We start from the raw sequence: 17,171 nt of genomic DNA, 5'->3' as shown, positions 1-17,171 counted from the left end.
GCAGTTCTCAGGGGGATAACTCCATTGTCTTCTCATTTTTAAATTATCTGTTGAAATATTCTCTTTAACTATTGTTGGAAAACAGAAGACCTGCCAGAAACACGTACATGCCCGTCCAGCATGCCAGCCACCATCTAGCAGAAGCAGAAATGGAGGTGTTCTCTTGGCCTCCAAGTAGTAGAATTAAGAGCAGTGAATCAATGAGTAGAAATTACAGGAAGCACATTTTGACTAAAAGGAAATATTTTTCCAAAGGACTCCAAACACAGAGTGCTGGCTGTTGAGCTGACTGTTGAGACAGAGCTGGAAAGTGCTGGCCCCTTGACTCCGAGGAGCCTTGCTGGGGACCTGTAGTGGCCTTAGCAGCTCTCAGATTCAGTGGCTTTTAAAATTGCTCGACCTGCTCAAATGTTTTGTAAAGGTCTCTGAGATTTTCATGTTCAATGGACATGATTACACACACACACACACACACACACACACACAAAATGAGTATTGGCTGTTTGTAACAGTAATGGCTCTTGGTGGTTAAAGAGGAGTGTTCAAAGGATAATATGTAGGCCCGGCTGGTGTGGCTCAGTTGAGCATTGACCTATGAACCAGGAGGTCACAGTTCAATCCCCAGTCAGGCCACATGCCTGGGTTGTGGGCTCCCATCCCCAGGAGGCAGCTGATCAATGATTCCTTCTCATCATTGATGTTTCCATCTCTCTCTCCCTCTCCCTTCCTCTTTGAAATAAAAAATATATATAGTTATTTTTTTTAAAGACAATATGTATACTTTACAGTAGAAGTGGGGAACCTTTTTTCTACCAAGGGCCATTTGGATATTTATAACATCATTCATGGGCCATACAAAATTATCAACTTAAAAGTTAGCCTGCTATATTTGGTCAAACATTTAATTAACTCACCCCTAATGTCTCATCAGGACCAGACCAAATGATTTCGAGGGCCTTGTATGGCCCACAGGCTGGACAGCCCCCACCCCTGCTTTTACAGTACAGTTAAGTCCTCACTAGGTTCTGTGACTTTAAGAGAAATGAAACCAATTTTACCACAGGCTTTTTTTTTATGAGTATAAATAAGAGTTAACGTCCTACGCTATCTCATCAACATTACAACCCAACATTATAGTACTAAATGATGTTATCGAGGATCTGCTGCCTGAGGGAGACCTTGAAGGCAATTTCAAACACAACCTGCTTTAAGCATCTTGAAGAGAGCAGTCTTAATTTGAATTTGCAGAAATCAGTCACATTCATGCATCTGCTTTTGCTTGCTAATTATCGCTTTATTTAAGCAAAACGAAGAAATGTAAACTGTTTTGACTTAAGTGGGTCTTGTGTTGGTGGAGCCATATCTGTACGCTCAATATGATTCTTGCTATGGGTTGCCCTCCTTCGCCAGTGTCTCCAGATGACCATCACATTGTCAGGGTTCTCCCACATTTTGCTCAGTACTCAGCCACCCTCCTCCCAGAAACAATTCCTAGACCAGTCAGCTCTCCTGGCCTTGCTCACCTCATTTCCTCGTAGCCCCGTGTAGAATTTCATCATGTGCAGTTTGCATCGTCTGTTAATCACTTGACAGATCTGCATTGTTCTCCCTACTACCCTTAGAGCTCCATGAGAACACCGACCATGTTCCAGGCTCTTGTGAATGTCCGCCTGGGACCACGCGGTGCTGCCTCTACAAAGGCCACTCAGGATGGCCGGTTTGCTCCAGCCTTTACCCAACTCATGTCTTCCCAGCAGCTCCTTCGGCAAGTGTTCCTGGTGAGAGCACCTTTGCTGCTGGTCATCTGCATCTGCTTAATAACTGAGAATTCCCCCTAGAATCAGACTTTTAGGGACTAGTAAATATAAAAAACATAATCCGAGAAATCCTTCTTTTGGTATAACTAATAACAATGAATAAACATTGCAATGAAAAGCTTTCTGAGCCTCAGCTACTCGTGAAATAGGTAAATACATTTTTCCTATATGAGAATAATTTTTACCATCTGTTAGGGTCCATGGATTCACAATTTAACCAAATGCAGTCTCTGCAGCTTAGTCTGCACACGAAGTCTGCCTGGGGAGTATCTGCTCGTTTTCTTCTGTTGCACACACAGGCATAGCCAAGGTTGGAAGCTCTTTCTGTCTGTCCAAGCTCACCTCTTCGCCAGGTTATCATCTCTGTGTAAGTAGATAGCGGTAATCCTTGCCGTTGGATTTGTACTATTATAAATAAGTATTTTCACACTTCTGTATTTCTGATCAACTAAGAACTTATCTGGCCACATTCATTTTATACCCCTGGTTTTAGAGAAAGAAATATGTGTTCTATCTTTCAAAACAAGCTATTGCAGTTGTCAGATGCACATACAAAAATCTAGTTGCCTAAATTCTAATTCCAGTTCAGAGCTGAAATTAAAATATAGCCGATGTTCTTATAGTCCTATTTGGATAAAATGTGGAGTGAGGTTTTCTGCCTTGGGGGATGATAAGAAGAATAGCACCACTGCAGAGAGCCAGTGTGAGTGTTAGTGATAACACTGTCTGGAGCCATCACCTTGGGTTCAAACCCCGGCTCTGCCATCTGTCGGCATGAAGTACCTCGGTTTCCCCATCTGTAAAGTGGATCCACGAGAGCAGCTTGTCAGGTTGCTATGAAGAGCAAGGGAGTTAAAGTCACATGAAAAGCATTCAGCTGCCTGCGAGCAGGAAGGTCTCAGCAAATACTTCTCAATGCCGTTGTCACATACGCATGTGCTTAGTGAGTGCCTGGCTCCTGCGCTCAGTACATGTGGCTGCCACTGTCATTATTACATATTATCACCCCCAAGTATGTTTTCCGATGAACAATGCCGGTAATGAGGCATGTGGAGATTTCCCAGGCAAGTGAGAAGAAAAGGGAAGCATCTGAGAGGCCGTGGCTTGGAGAGGAAGGGACGTGTCCAGGGCTGTGCTACCCAGATGGGATTCTCCAAAGTGCTGTTAACACAGAGCACACCCTGGATCCGGGCCGCGGCACCAGCTTGTTAGGAAGGAGCTTCAAAGTCGGATCTTTCTAGTTTCCCTCAGAGGAACATGCGTCCCAGCTTAAGTCCCAAAAGGTACACAAATCCTGAGGGAAATGAACTTTGGGGAGGAGACCTTCAAGAAGATTTAAAGATGTAAGTTGGACAGTACCAAAGAGTAGATGCTCTTTCTGAATTTTAGAATTAAGTGGTTGATGTGTATCTAAATTCAGGTTTCAGCAGATGTTCTAGCATTTTGCTTTGTTTCATTATTATAACAGTATTAGAGAAACGACTCAATCCACTGAGCCAAACCGGTTTCGGCACTGAGCCAAACCGGTTTCGGCGACCAATTTCTTATTTTTATAGTCTACCATGGCTGTGACTTATTTCACCAAAGGAAAGAACTGGTGTTAATTTCATTCATGACATTTTGGACAAGATTTTGGGGACGGTGAACTGTCCCGAATATGACTTCACTTTTATAAGGATGATTTCTCTTAAAAGATAAAAACTCTTTGAAGTGTTTGGATTTCTGAATCCTTCAGAAGGGAGACTATGTCATTTGATATTTAAATGATAACAAAATACAGGAAGTTGTTGAATGCACCTACATGTCAGGTCGCCATGATTTGTCAGTTTTATAATTTTATGACTCCATCAATTCTGCAAGGGCTAACATTTTTACTGTTTTCTGAACGCCATTCTTTAGTTCCAGCAGGATTGCTCCCTCATAAAGACACGTTCATTCATCCTCACCAGACACTCAGAGAGTGTCTGCTCTGTGTGACGTGTCCGCCTGGTGGAACCTGACAGTGTGGGTCTGCCTGGGTCTGGAAACTTCACCGGGAACAATCTAGACACAAACCATCACTTAATGTGAAGAGTGTTAGAACCTCATGTGGAAAGTAGAAATGAGCATTCTATGCGCAGCGTGTTTATTCCCTCATTTAAGATTTGGCCCAGCCACATCCCAATCTATGTGGCTGAAAGATTTTTTTTCAAACGCAGCTTAGAAAGGACTCAATCGCCATGCCATCTGTTATCTGTGTCTTAATAGACTTCTCAATGACTTGGGTGGGCATAATCTCTAGAGTTTGTCATGATTGGTCAGTTGTGGTGGAACTTTCTTTTATAAAATTAAGCAGATCAATTAATTACTCTTTTACTCCTAAAAAGAAACTTTGGTTTCTCCAATGATGGTTTCATTCCTGGGTTACAGAGGCCTCAGAATTTTAGAGAATTACAGTGTTTTACAGGTTATCTTGATTTCCCAGCTCCCAGAATTTTCTGTCTTATTAGAGGGAAGATGCTGTCATTAAAAAATGACAAGAAGTAGTCTGACTGGAAGCCCCCTATTAAAACTGAACAATTTAGTAGTGACTAGCAGTGTGGCTCCCTCAGGAAATGCCATCAAGTAGGGCTGCGAGCCCTAACCGGTTTGGCTCAGTGGATAGAGCGTCGGCCTGCAGACTGAAAGGTCCCGGGTTCGATTCCGGTCAAGGGCATGTACCTTGGTTGCGGGCACATACCCAGTAGGGAGTGTGCAGGAGGCAACTGATTGATGTTTCTCTCTCATCAATGTTTCTTACTCTCTATCCCTCTCCCTTCCTCCCTGTAAAAAACCAATAAAATATATTTAAAAAAAAATTAGGGCTGCAAGGTTGTGACCGAGAGCAGTGCCAGGTGAGGGGGCTGGTGCTCGGCACTGAACAGGAGGAGGCTTCGCCAGGTGTGTTGCTGCTCTGGACCTCAGGGATTACCAGATTTAGGAAAGATTAGTCAGTGCAAGGAGAACGATTCATCCATCTACCCACAGCCAAGCAGGGGTGCCAGGCACCAGGTCCAGCGAAAACCCCAGAAAAGGGATAAAGTGCGGAGAAGTCGAAACAACGCTTGTCCGTGGAGGGAGGCGTGCCTGGCGGGGCCGGGGACTCCGCAGTGGGTGCTGGTGTGCGTGCCTGCGCATGCCGACCTCTGCAGATTCCCTGAATGCAAGCGCCACGTGTGGTTTTCTGCACACGGTTTTTTGAAAGAGAGAAAACAGATTTGTACCCAAGTCCTCCAGTGTGGCTTCAATGGAGCATTCAGCAGGCGGCCGCTTCCCTGCCTGCATCAGCCCCGGAAGAATTGAATTTTCAATTACCCAGCATTTCTTTGGTTGAAGACGGCACTAAGTAACTCCCTGCTCTCCTGCCATGATTAACTTAAGATGCTTTTACTGCCAAAAATCGTGCCATTTATTGACATGAAACTTAACAATAGCTTGAGGACCTATTGTGTAAAATATACTCTTGAGGTGTAAGATACAAGCCAGTCCACTTCTCAAGTGCTCTGGCTCCTTCAGCTTCCCCAAGGCTCGCCCAGCCCACCCAGCGAAGGCCAGGGCCATGTGAGGGCGAATTGGATCTCAAGTGTTTCTGGTATTTTTTCACTGGACAGCTGTGATAGGGGTTTAGGGGAGGGCATGCCCACTGGCTGCTGGGAAAATCCCTTAGAGTTTTCAAGATGTTTGCCAAACCCAGTGGCTGCAACCGTACAAGACGAGGAAACTGACAGATTGTGAGTGAGGCTGAGATTCAGAATTGACTTTTGGAAACGGTTGCAATTAGTAACATCTTTAAAACATATTTAGATATTTAGGGGGAACGGGGTTAACCCACATCCACTGGATGGAAAGAACACATTGAATCATAAACTGCGTGAGCACATGTGTGTGTGTTCTGACTTCCTGGCTGCTCAGGGAATGGTCCCCACATTCCAAATTTTCACAGTTTTCTCTGCACATCTTAACACTTGTGGGGGGTAAGGAGGGGAGAAAGATCCACGACAGAACTTCTGTGTTTCTGAGGTGCAGACCTCAGAAACGACGCATGACAGATGCTTGCTGCGGTTGGTCATCGGCTGGTGGCGGGCTGCTTCTGTGAGCACGTAGCAGTCGCGTTTCCGCGGGTCTTTCCCTGGGGTCCTGTGTCCTGAACCTGATTGAAGGATCCCTGGTCACGGGAAGAGGACCTGCCACATCAAACACACCATCTGTTTCCTCCTGATTGTGTGTTGGGAGGGGCCTGTGCTTAGAAGCCAGTGTGAAGGGCAGACATGCAAACTCGAGCGCCTGACAGCCCCTGTGGCTCATGCTTTGAATCTCGGTCAGGGTTTTCCTTTGCCTCTGGGTGAAGGAAGTGTTGATTGTGACTGTCCAGGTTCTGTGCATGGTTTTCCTCTCGTGTCTTCTTAAGGAGGCCGCACAGTGAGCTAGCTTCCCTCTGTGAGGTCTCAGGTGGCCCCAGAGTCCGGCTTGCCACACCCATAGGTACCAGCTGGGCATGGGGGGGGGTGATGGCAGGGGGGTTAGAGTAGCCGGCCCCGGCTCCACCTGCCTGGTCTCACTCTGGACATCTTTAGTGCTCAGAAGTGCAAATCTCCATGTACCAAGGAGAGTGCTGGGCAGAATCACTGTCTGTGGGAAGCTGCCCCGCTTAGGGGCTGAGGAAGCGCACGTTCCCCGGACCAGGACTGTCCCCTCGGCTTCACAGTCTCCAGCGGGAAGGACGCGTCTGCCTAGGAACATGCCTGGGAGGAGGGGTGCACCCTGAAAGACAAATTAAATAGATGCGCTTCTCTTGCTGTCAACCAGAGATGCCTGCTCTAATCACATGAGCTTATACAAGGACACATGGTGCAGGGGTACAGCCTGGTCCTTCAGGCAGCCCTAAGTGCTAACCTCCGTCACTCCCTTGTTCTGCAACCTGCAGCATGGAATGAGCACGCTTCAGCCCTTCGAGCCTAAGCCTCGCACTTTAAATGGCACTGAAGTTTGCTGCCTGTCAGATTGGAGGCAAGGATCTGCAACACCAGCGTGTGCCCCACGAGAAGCTGGCACAGAGTGGGCAGCAGCTCTGGGGCAAGAGGAGCATCCCCGCTGGTCCCTGGGCGGTCCTGAACCCCACCCCCGCCCCGGGGGAGTTGCCAGGACACCAGGCTCTGGAGCCGCAGGGCTTGGGGCAGGCTCAGCATCTCTCCATGGAAAGTGTCGGCTTGCCAAGCAAAACGGCGTTATCATTTCCTTTTTCCCAAGCTGGACAACAGGCGGGAGCAACAGGCAGCGGAACTTCCAGTTTATTTCAAGAAAGCCTGGGGCTGCTTCCCCTCCCTTCCTCCTGCCTTGGAGTTGTACAGTTGTTTGTTTGAACTTGAGACTTCCTGAACTTGGAAGGTGTTTTTGGCATGGGCCCTCGGAGCAGCTCCTTAACATTCGGAGCTCCAGCACAAGCCCCCTTTCTAAGGAAGGAAACGCCCAGAACTTGCAAATAGAGTGGCTGGGTGCGGCCTCTCCTCCACTCCACAGGAGTCTTTCTCTGACACCAAAGGCATCTTCTCCCGCTGCCTGTCCTGCAGGGTGTGGCGGGCAGGCTAGCATCCCTGTCTCTGCGGGTGGCAGGAGGCAGGCCTGGGGCGAGGGCAGGTTCTGAGCTGCGCAGAGGGGACTGTCAGTGCAGGCAGTAGTTCCAGAGCGAGGCCTGGACTTGGGGACTCCAGAGGACAGACTTGACTTGACGCTCTGGTCGCTAGAGATTGTGTGCCCGGCCCCGCATGCAGAGCGGCACCGGGTGCCCTGGCCCACGTCATCGGTGCCTGCAGGCCGGGGGAAACCACGTCGCTCTGGCACAGGGGCCGCGTTTGGACCTCCTGTGAGCTTATCCTGAAGATTCAGAGCCTCCGCTGCTGCCGCCGCCGCCTGTCCCTGGTGGGGAGACCAAGTGATGGCCGAGAGGCGAGCATCACAGGGAGCCCCTGGGGGCCCCCAACGTCGATTCTGGCTGCTGACCCGGAGGCGCCGGGGGACCTCGAGGCACCCAAAGCCCGGTGAGGCGGGAAGGGGTGGCACCATCCAGGGCACACAGGGACAGGCTCCAAGTGTCCCCTTAGCAGGCAGGCACTTGCCTGTCCATTTCTTTGACTGAAAAATGTGTGCCATTTGCAATAGTTTTTTAAAAAGGTTAGAAGTGACGTGTTGGGCAATCTCCGCTGAAGCCAGGCTTCAGGTCTTGCTTCATTTGCTTTACTTAAAGTGTTCCGGTTCTGAGGAAGCTGGACTCGCCTGTCTCTGCTTTGCTGGGCTGATCAGGGGGTAGACACAAGGAAAGCATTTGGTAAGTTGAGCACCTGGGCACGTGAGGCTTACATGCTGTGCCCTTTTTGCCTGGAGGGTGCCCTGCAGGTGGGAGGATGGATGGAGCAGAGCCCTCCCATCCTGCCCCGGTGTCCGAGCTCCTGTCCTCTGCAGCCAGACACCAGAGCCAGCGAGCCAGGCTCGGGCAGGCGGTCCCCTGCCAAGGAGCAGGCTGCCTCCGAACGGCTGCTCTCTCTGAATGGCACTGCTTTTACTAGAAGAAGGCACAGGAGCTTCGAGCATTTGCTCAGCCAGACGGCACAACTGAAATTCTCACGGGTTTCAAAATAATGTTTTTACAAATTGACTTCCAAAGGAGCAGGGATATTCTAATAGACCGAGTTGGAGAAAAGAGCCTTGTCATAGGTTTCCGGTCCTCCCTCCCAGGAGCACCCCCTCTCTTCTTCCCGAACCTGAAAACCCCCTGCGGCCGTGCCTGGCTCTGTGACCCGGGCCTGCTGTGGGCATGGTGAGGGCGTCAGGGTGGCATCTGTTCCCTGGACAGATGCCCTGATGTAGCATGCCAGGCATCAGGAATAGGTCAGAGCCAGCTCCATGCCTTTCTGGGGTGTGGGGACCCCATGGCTTTCTTCCTTTTGGGGAGGGTGTAGGGCTGGCCAGTTAGCACTGGGGAGGGGATGATAGATGCCTGTGCGGAACCAGTGAACCTGTGTGAAACCTTCCCTGACCTTGGTTGTCGGGGCCTCGACCAGCAGCACCCCCCTGGGCAGGGCTGAGCGCATGGCCCTGGTGTGGCCGGTGGCCGCACTGGTGGCCCTGGGGGAAGACTCAGCCATGGGCAGGAGAGCCTCCCTCAGTTTCCTTTTGGGTGAGGTGGGAGGCGGGGACTGAAAGTCTGACTGCTTCCACTTCTCGGTGGTGATTCTGAGCTCAGCTGCACCGGAACAAATGATTCAGGGTTAGGCCACTGGTTTCTGCCCTAGCAGAGTGCATGGCGTAGTTACGAGGGTCTTGTGTGACCCCTGGCCCTGCCCAGCACATACAGGGATGAGAAGGCCTTGTTTCTGTCTCTCCAGTCTTCCCAAGCCTGCTGTTGGGTGTTGGGGTTGGGGAGGTCCCCGAGTTGTTTGACCAGACCCCCCTGGCCCTGGTGGTTCTATGCTGTGGCTCTGTTAGGTGGCATCGAGGACCCCTGCCTGGGAAAGGGCTGAATTATCATCCTGATGCCTGGAGACTTAGAGAGGGAGTGGGGTGGCCTGAGGCTGCTCCCACTCCCCCCGCCAGTCATGTGGCCTGAGCAAGTGGATCTACTGCTCCAGGGGTGTCCCGTTGGGGAATATGGTTCTCCAGGCACCCTCTCTCTGAAATGAAGGCCCCCCAGGTGTACCCTTCCCTGTGAAATGGGCCCCCCCGGGCATCCCCTTGCTGTGAAAGGAGAGCCCTTGGTGCTGGGGTCATCGCTGAGCCTGTGCAGAGGTCAAGAGCAGGAAGGGTGCCATCTGACTTGAGTGGCTTCTCTTTTCGTCGGAGGCACTCTTTAGACAGCTGTATGCTGTGGCTCTGCCTGTCGGTCATCAGGACCCATGTGCAGGACGGGCAGTTAAGTGCTCTGTGACATGAGGCCTGGGTCAGCCTGGCTCCATGCAGCTCAGTGCCCCACCTCCCTGCACTGCCCTTCCCCTGGCCTCCCCACACTGCCCAGCCTCCCTACACCCGTGCAGCCTGGCACTTCACAGCTAAACCCCCACGACCTGCAGGAGCGGAAACTCAGCTCTCAGACACCCACTGCTTACATTTTCCTTGCTCCCAGAGGAGCAGCCCGACTGGGCAGTCTTCCTGCCTGGGAATTTGTCCTGGTTCCTTCCTCAAAAACCCATGGGTACATGCATGTCTGGGTCAGGCTGGCCCGGGGGCCCTGTGGACAGACCTCCCAGGCTCCGCAGCTCCTTTCCTTGGGTTGAGCATTGAATGAAGTATCCTCAGGTTGACTCCACAGTCAGACTTCACACTCCAAGTAGAGGGCACGGGGAGAAGGGATAGTGGCGAGATTGTAGTTTTCCTTGATAACCAGAAACAACGTGATACTAATTAATTAAGTGGGAGTTAGAGATAATCTCTTGAATACACCTCTGATCTGTCCTACTTTCAGCAATAGAACCATGACCTAGAGTGGGCACTTGAATGCACAGGGAAGGGCATTCCCTCTGTGCTCATCCGTCCTAGGACATTTGTTTCAACAAGCCAGGAAAACCGACAGTTTTACTTAGAACTGAAAGATTCTCTTTTTGGAAACATGCTTCAGGTTGACAGGGACCATTTTAAACAAAACCAGAATTAATTAAAAGAAGCAAATAGATATTTTTGAGACAATTGGGTGAGTTGGTCACTGCAAGAGAGACAGAATTTCTCTTTGAGCTTCCTGGTAGCTAATGCAAAAAGGGAACATGTTTGGATTCCAGGTCACATGCAAAATAAAAGGTTCTTCTGGAAGGACTTCTGGAGGAAACCAGTAACTCAGCTGTGTACATTGGAAACAGTGGCTCACTCCGTGGGTGATCCCTTTGGAATATCTCCTTTCTTTTGGAAAATCAGGCACCTACCATGTTTCAGTGAGGCCTTTTCCAAAGTAAGCAGAGACAACAGTATGGCTCCGGCACTTGCTTGCGTTCCTCTGCCTGTTTCGGGACAGCTGACTGCTGGAAGGGGGATCTGACCTGTGGCTTACAGTCTCTCTCAGCAAGACGAGCTGCCATCGGTGCTGCGTTGGACCTCATAGCAGAGGCCGCCAGATGTGAGGCTGGCCTTCCCTGTGACCTGGGGAGGCAGAGGCCCATGCCTGAGCTGAGGCCAGCACTGAGGGGAGGATGCCTGGGGAGGAGCCCCGGGTTTCTCGTAAGCAGCTTTAAGTGAGCATAACCATTGGGGGAAACGCAGTGTTGATACTTGGCTTCATCTGGACCCGGTGGGTCTCACTCATAACAGCCTTGATGTTTGCAAACCTGGTGTTCGTCTTTTCAGGAGCTACAGAAAGCAGAGGGGAAGCACATTTCCTCATTGTTGTCATTCTCTTTGGCTTTTTGGAACTCCCAGATGAGCGGCTAAGGCCGGAAAAGACAAGAGGAAAGTGTGCTGTGTTATTTAAAGTGTGCATATTCGGAGAAGAAATACTTGTGTTGAGATATTTCCTGAGGGACTCTAGTCAACCTTATTGTAAGAAGTTTCATGGTTTGAAGCAATCTGGTTATTATTATTTTTTATTATAATTTTTTAAAATATCAGGCAACGTGGTGGAAGTCACTGCTTCTGGCCTCCTACCCCAACCACCCAGGCCAAATTGGCTCAGGCCCCAGGTTTGCAAACATCAAGGCCCCAGGAGGACTCAGAGCTGGGGTGGGAGGGTTGATATTTCTGGGGAGCCTCAGCTCCCCAGGCTCCACTCTCTAAGCAGCTTAGACTACAGCGTGCCCCGAGGCATATCACTGGTCACCTACTGGTTGGGGTCTATGGACTCTGTCCACGGCCTTGATCTGTGAGCATGGAGTGAGAGGAAATATTTTCCACTGTCCCCGGGGCCCAGGCCATCTATTGGTCAGGGTAGGGCCAGCTGTGATGGGAATGAGGCTGCTGAACATCTCAGGACTCTACGAGAGGGTGTCCAGGTGGGGGCGCCTGCTCTACACCACAGATTGTTAGAGACACAGACTGAATGGAAAGCTGAGAAGAGAAGAGAGGGGCATTAGAACACTGTGCCTGTACCTCTGCTTTGCTCATCTGCCTTTAAATAAATATAGGCTCTACCTCTGCTTATTCCAGCAAGTGACTAGTGTCCAGAGAACTGAACTTTATCAGATGGAAGAAGGTAGTGACGCGGAGTCGTTCTGGACAGTCTTGTCGGATGTAACATGTCTAGCAAATATGCTTCTCTCCCAGGAGGTGTGGCGCATAGTTGTTATCTGACCTGCCCATCGCCTGCTTAAACGTGCAGGGAAGTCACGCCAGCAGAGGTGTCCCTTGTGCCTTGAACTGAGGCCAAGGCAGACCCAGAGGTTCCTTTTTCTCTCAGTCACCCCGCACCTGGCCAGCGGGCCGGGAGGCGTGTGCAAATGCGCAGGGTGGAGTGGCAGATGTTGGCCTGCAGGAGATTAATCACCTTTTAATGCTTCGTTCTCTTGTTCATGGGTAAAAATGAAAGTAAAAAGCCAGCTGGTCCCTCAGGTACGTTTTAGGGTGCAAAGTTCAGTGGGAGATGGCTAATGGGTAACTGCAGGAGGGCTGCAGGATCGCCCGCCACCCGCGTGTGCTTCTCAGCCATGGGAGACAGATATGCTACCCGAATCTCCGTGTCTGAGATGAAGCGCTACTACATGTTTTCTGAGTGGTGCTCCTGGCTGCTCTCTGTGGCTGAGGGTGAGTCCGTGGGTCCCGCAACCCACCGTCCCTTTGGAGTCGCCCGCCCAGGTGTCCTGGGAACCGTCAGGGCTGCTGGCTGCGTGGCCATGGTTTCAGGGCAGTGGTTACTCACGCTGTGCACTGTGGAGATGGTTCTTGTGGATTTCTTGTGTTGGTGAGGGACGGTGCAGTCTGTCCTGAGTGACGTGGAGTCTGTCCTCTGGGAGCCTGGAATAGCCCAGGGAATGGGGATTATGAGCAAATGAGCCTCCTTTCACCAAAGTTATCACTGGATAACTCTAAGCCATGTCATTAGCTACCCAAAAGCAAAGATCTCCCCCTGCTAGCAAGTGTAAGCTCCACGGCTGGTCGGAATTCGAGCGGGGAGAGCTCAGCCAGCAGCAAGCCCATCGGGGCTGCAGCAGACCTCATTCCAGGGGCGCTTGACACATGAGGGTGCACGTGTAAAATGCAAAACAGAACGGAAGCCGGTAGCCCCGAGGTATTGATTATTCCTGGACAGAGTGACACGAGCCTGGTGACTTACTTGCTCGGTGAAGTACAGTTCCACGACAAAGCTGTGTCCTTGTCCGCTCTCCAGGAAGCTGCGGATCCCAGCGGATCTCCCCGACACAGTGCCCAGGTCCATGCCCAGGCGGAGCAGTCTCCTGTCGGGGGAGGGGGTGCCTTCATTCACCCCTGACATTCAAAAGGTCTCCTGGAATGTGGTTGTATATACATGGCTCCCGAGTTGGCTGACTCCCCATCTCTCTGTGGTGAGAACTCAACTCCGACGTCCCATGACCGGGATCTGGTCCTGCTGGGGAAGACACAGCCGCAGGGAAGGCAGGAGGAGCCATTGAAGGTTTCCTCCACATTTTATGTGGCCCCTGGTTCTGAGTTCTCATCATCAGACCTCGAGCTTTGCCCTTTACAAAGCTTTGCGTCACCGTCTGATCTCCATGTCACCACTGTACAGACGGGAGGGTCAGGCAGTGACTGTCAGAATTAACATGGCTTGTCCTGGAGGTTGTCAGGAGGGACCCACAGCGATGGGGAAGCGGGCGTGGGTGCTAACAGGTGACTTGCCAGTGCAGCTTGGGTTTGCTGGGTGGACTCGGGAGGGAGCAGGGAAGGTGGTGGGTCGGCCAGGGAATCCACCCAAGGGACCAGGGACCAACCCCCCAACTCCCCGGGGGACAGCTGAGAGGGAGGGTCAGGATGGTGGGGCTGGAGCAGAGAGAAGGCAGCCTGGGGGAAGAGCCTCGAAGGCCAAAGTGAATTTGGCCTTGTAGTGTGGGGCTGGGGCAGAAACCTGTTTCTGCTGCCATCGGTTTGTAGTGTGGGGCTGGGGCAGAAACCTGTTTCTGCCCAGGACATCAGGGGCTGCCTCGGTTTATCTTTTTTTAAAAAATATATTTTATTGATATTTTACAGAGAGGAAGGGAGAAGAACAGAGAGTTAGAAACATCGATGAGAGAGAAACATCAATCAGCTGCCTCCTGCACCCCCACAACTGGGGATGTGCCCGCAACCAAGGTACATGCCCTTGACCGGAATCAAACCCAGGACCCTTCAGTCCGCAGGCTGACGCTCTATCCACTGAGCCAAACCGGTTTCGGCCAGTTTATTTTTTTGTAAAACAGGGAAATTGAGGCTCTTTTGGAGGCTTCTGAAGTCGGTGACTGGGCTGAATCCACAGTTGGACAGGATAGCCTTAAGCACTTGAGAGAACACCGTGAAGGAGTGTGAAGTTAATCATGTTGGTCCAGCACTGGCCAGCGGCTAAAGCATAGCCCATTGGAGATGCTCACCGCACTCCCTCTGTGCGGAGCCGGGCTGGTCTCCGCACTCCGGGTCCCGGCACAGTGAGCACTTGGTGCTGAGACACCTCCCAGAGGAAAAACCTGAGAATTTGAAAGCTTCGTATAAAACAGAGACCAGATGGCAAGGTCTTCTGGGGGCTGTGAAAATGGCCCATTTCAGTGATCCCCAGGACACGTCCGTGGTCCTTGGTATTTGGGGAGGAACTGCACATGTGGGGACGAGAATTTTGGAAATCAGAGCATAGGTGCTGGCTCCCTCCAGCCCCCCAGGAGGACTGTTGGAGGAGAGGCTGTCTGGGTGCCCGGCCACCGCCCAGTGCCAGGCTCAGTTCTTGGTCATTTCAGCCCCAGGCCCCACGGAGCCCCTTGCTGCCACCCTGGTCCTGGGGAAGCTTCACCTGCATCAGAAACAAGAGCCGAGCAAATGCCCGCACCCCGACCTCAGTCCTGCATCTCCCACATGTGCCTTCTCAGGTCCTCTCGGCGACGCTGGGGGACCCCAGGAATAATAGAACTCACCACTGGCCAATGTCTGGGTTCAGGTTTTACCAAGAAAATACGCCTCAGGGCTCTTCGGAGGTTCTTCCTCTCTCGCCCCCTGTCCTCACATCTGAGAACAAGAAAGGCATGTCTGTGTGATGCGGGACCCAGGCCACGGTTCTCTTCGGCACTGAGGTATCAGAGTCAGGAGCAGGCCCTCGGTGGGGGCAGGGGCGCCCAAGACGCAAGCCAGGGTCCTCCCAAGTCCACAGCACGAAGTTTTTAATGGGCAGTAGAGTTTCTGTTTTGATTCTCAGTCTTTTTTCCTCTTTTTTTTCGCTTAATACCCAAATTCCCCTTCTGGTTCCCCCAGAACTACTGTTCATGTGATAATGAAATCCAACCGAGACCGGCTGCCACGAGACCAGGAGGCACACGCTGAGTGCCCCGTTCTCTAAAAATACTCGACTGGTAAATTAAAATTGAGTCAGAGTGGCAAACAGAGGAAGTGAAACCGGCCTTCGGGAACCTCGAGGATCAAGTCCTGAATCTCAGAAAGCTTAGCTGCTCTGTGTGGACGAGCAGGAGGCCGGGCGAGCTGGGCTGGGGAGCGTCTCCGTGCACAGCAGGTAGGGGCCTCCGAGCCTGAGGTCAGCGTGTTGCTCAGACACAAGTGCTTGTTAGAACTGGGTGTTTAATGTGATGCCGCAGAAGTCGTGTTAAGAATACAGATCCTGGCGAGTGTGCTGCGGACATGTGACGTCTGGCACGGATGTAAGGAGCGCCAACAGGGGCGCCACCAGCAGTGCTGCGTGGTCATCGCCATCCACAGCCGGTCTCGGAGAGGTGCCCAGGGGAGAGGGTACACCCAAATGTGAGTCCTTTCTGCGAGCAGTGGGAGCCTGCTGTTGGCTGTGAGGGAAGATAAGCAGGGCTGGGCATAGGCGAGTTGCTCTGAATTAAGAGTCTGTGTCTAGAAGCAGATTTCAGGGAAATGGATTGGGGATGGGAGGCTTCCGGTTAGGGAGGTGTGCACGGTGCGTCTGCAGGGCCAGTGGGCACTCCGGGGCTGTTTACTGGCACTGCCCAGTGTGTTATGATTCAGAGGAAACATGAATAACATCTAACGTTATTTGCTATGTGGGTATGGCTGCTTCTGGCTAGGGCACATGATACTTTTTATGCTCTTTATCTACCACATTTTTTTCTACTATTATATGGCAAGCAAGAAAGGTTGCTTAGTACCTCTGGCGTGCAGCGCTACCCTTATTTTAAAAAAGCATATGAAAGGACAAGAAAGAAAAGCAGCGGTGAACACCACATGTTCGCCTCTGCTGTCTCGGAACGGGCGCTGGGAACCTTTCCCCTGAGCCTCTAACAGGTATGTGTCAGCCCTCCCTGCTGGGTGGCTCTGCGTGTGGGTGCCCTGCACACGTTGATGGCAGCTGGCTCCATGGTGACCCTTAAAGGACATTCTACGTTGAGCAGGAGATAAAGTTCAGCGTTTGGGGCCCTTTCTTAACTCATAGACTCTGTGTGAGATGCAAAGGGAATCGTAATTCGATCATATTTTTCTCTTAATGTAGCAGTCTTATCATGGTTATGCTTTGTAGGAAACCCTACCCATCCTGAAAGCAACATGAACAGCAAAGCCCTTCTTTGTCACTGTCTTATGTTGAAAGACCACTAGGAATATAAAATGTGTGGGCCACACTACTGTAAAAACCTGTTGTGGCAGTTTTGTTCTAAATCCTACAGCATCACAGAAAAGTTGGGGTCAGGGGGATTACGTTTTCTACATCTCTAGGAAAACAATGGTTTTCAAGAACGGAAAGTAGCCCTAGCTGGTTTGGCTCAGTGGATAGAGCGTCGGACTGTGGACTGAGGGGTCCCAGGTTCGAATCTGATCAAGGACACATGCTCGGGTTGTAGGCTTGACCCCCAGTTGGGGGCGTGCAGGAGGCAGCCGATCAGTGATTCTCTATTATCATTGATGTTTCTATCTCTCTCTCCCTCTCCCTTCATTTCTGAAATCAATAAAAATATATATTTTTTAAAACACAGAAAGTAAAGAGTGTGTTAAATAGATCCAGCACAAACACACATCATGCAGAAGGAGCCTTGAGAAATATAAAAGAACACACCTCCGGACTAGACGGGACGGGAAGCATTGGGTTTGATAATTGCCCGTTTGCAATTTTATTCAACATTTGTGTGAAATGTGTCTACTCTTGTGAGTAAACATTTATTTTCTAAGATTGCCCGAATGAGTGATCAGAGTACCTACCCTCCATGACTCCTATAGAACAAACTTTCAGAAAAATAAACTTTTCTGCAC

At 51.0% G+C, this 17,171-nt stretch overlaps 1 protein-coding gene across 8 annotated transcripts in view; it reads left to right on the top strand.

The window, feature by feature from the left end:
• Positions 1-17,171, top strand: part of MCF2L (MCF.2 cell line derived transforming sequence like) — a 188,318-nt gene that overhangs the window by 73,641 nt on the left and 97,506 nt on the right. The window contains exon 1 of one of the 8 annotated variants that reach the window (XM_015568420.1): positions 7,390-7,870. The exons of the other annotated variants lie outside the window; for them this stretch is intronic. Within the exon in view, the coding sequence (XP_015423906.1) occupies positions 7,768-7,870 (103 nt within the window). The 5' untranslated portion in view covers positions 7,390-7,767. Of the gene's footprint in view, positions 1-7,389; positions 7,871-17,171 lie in introns of those variants that run through there. 8 annotated transcript variants of the gene reach the window in all.

Source organism: Myotis davidii, unplaced genomic scaffold (genome assembly GCF_000327345.1).
Source record: "Myotis davidii unplaced genomic scaffold, ASM32734v1 scaffold242, whole genome shotgun sequence".
Taxonomy (NCBI): domain Eukaryota; kingdom Metazoa; phylum Chordata; class Mammalia; order Chiroptera; family Vespertilionidae; genus Myotis; species Myotis davidii.
The sequence above is the reverse complement of the archived record's forward strand: the minus strand, read 5'-3'. Positions and strand labels throughout refer to the sequence as shown.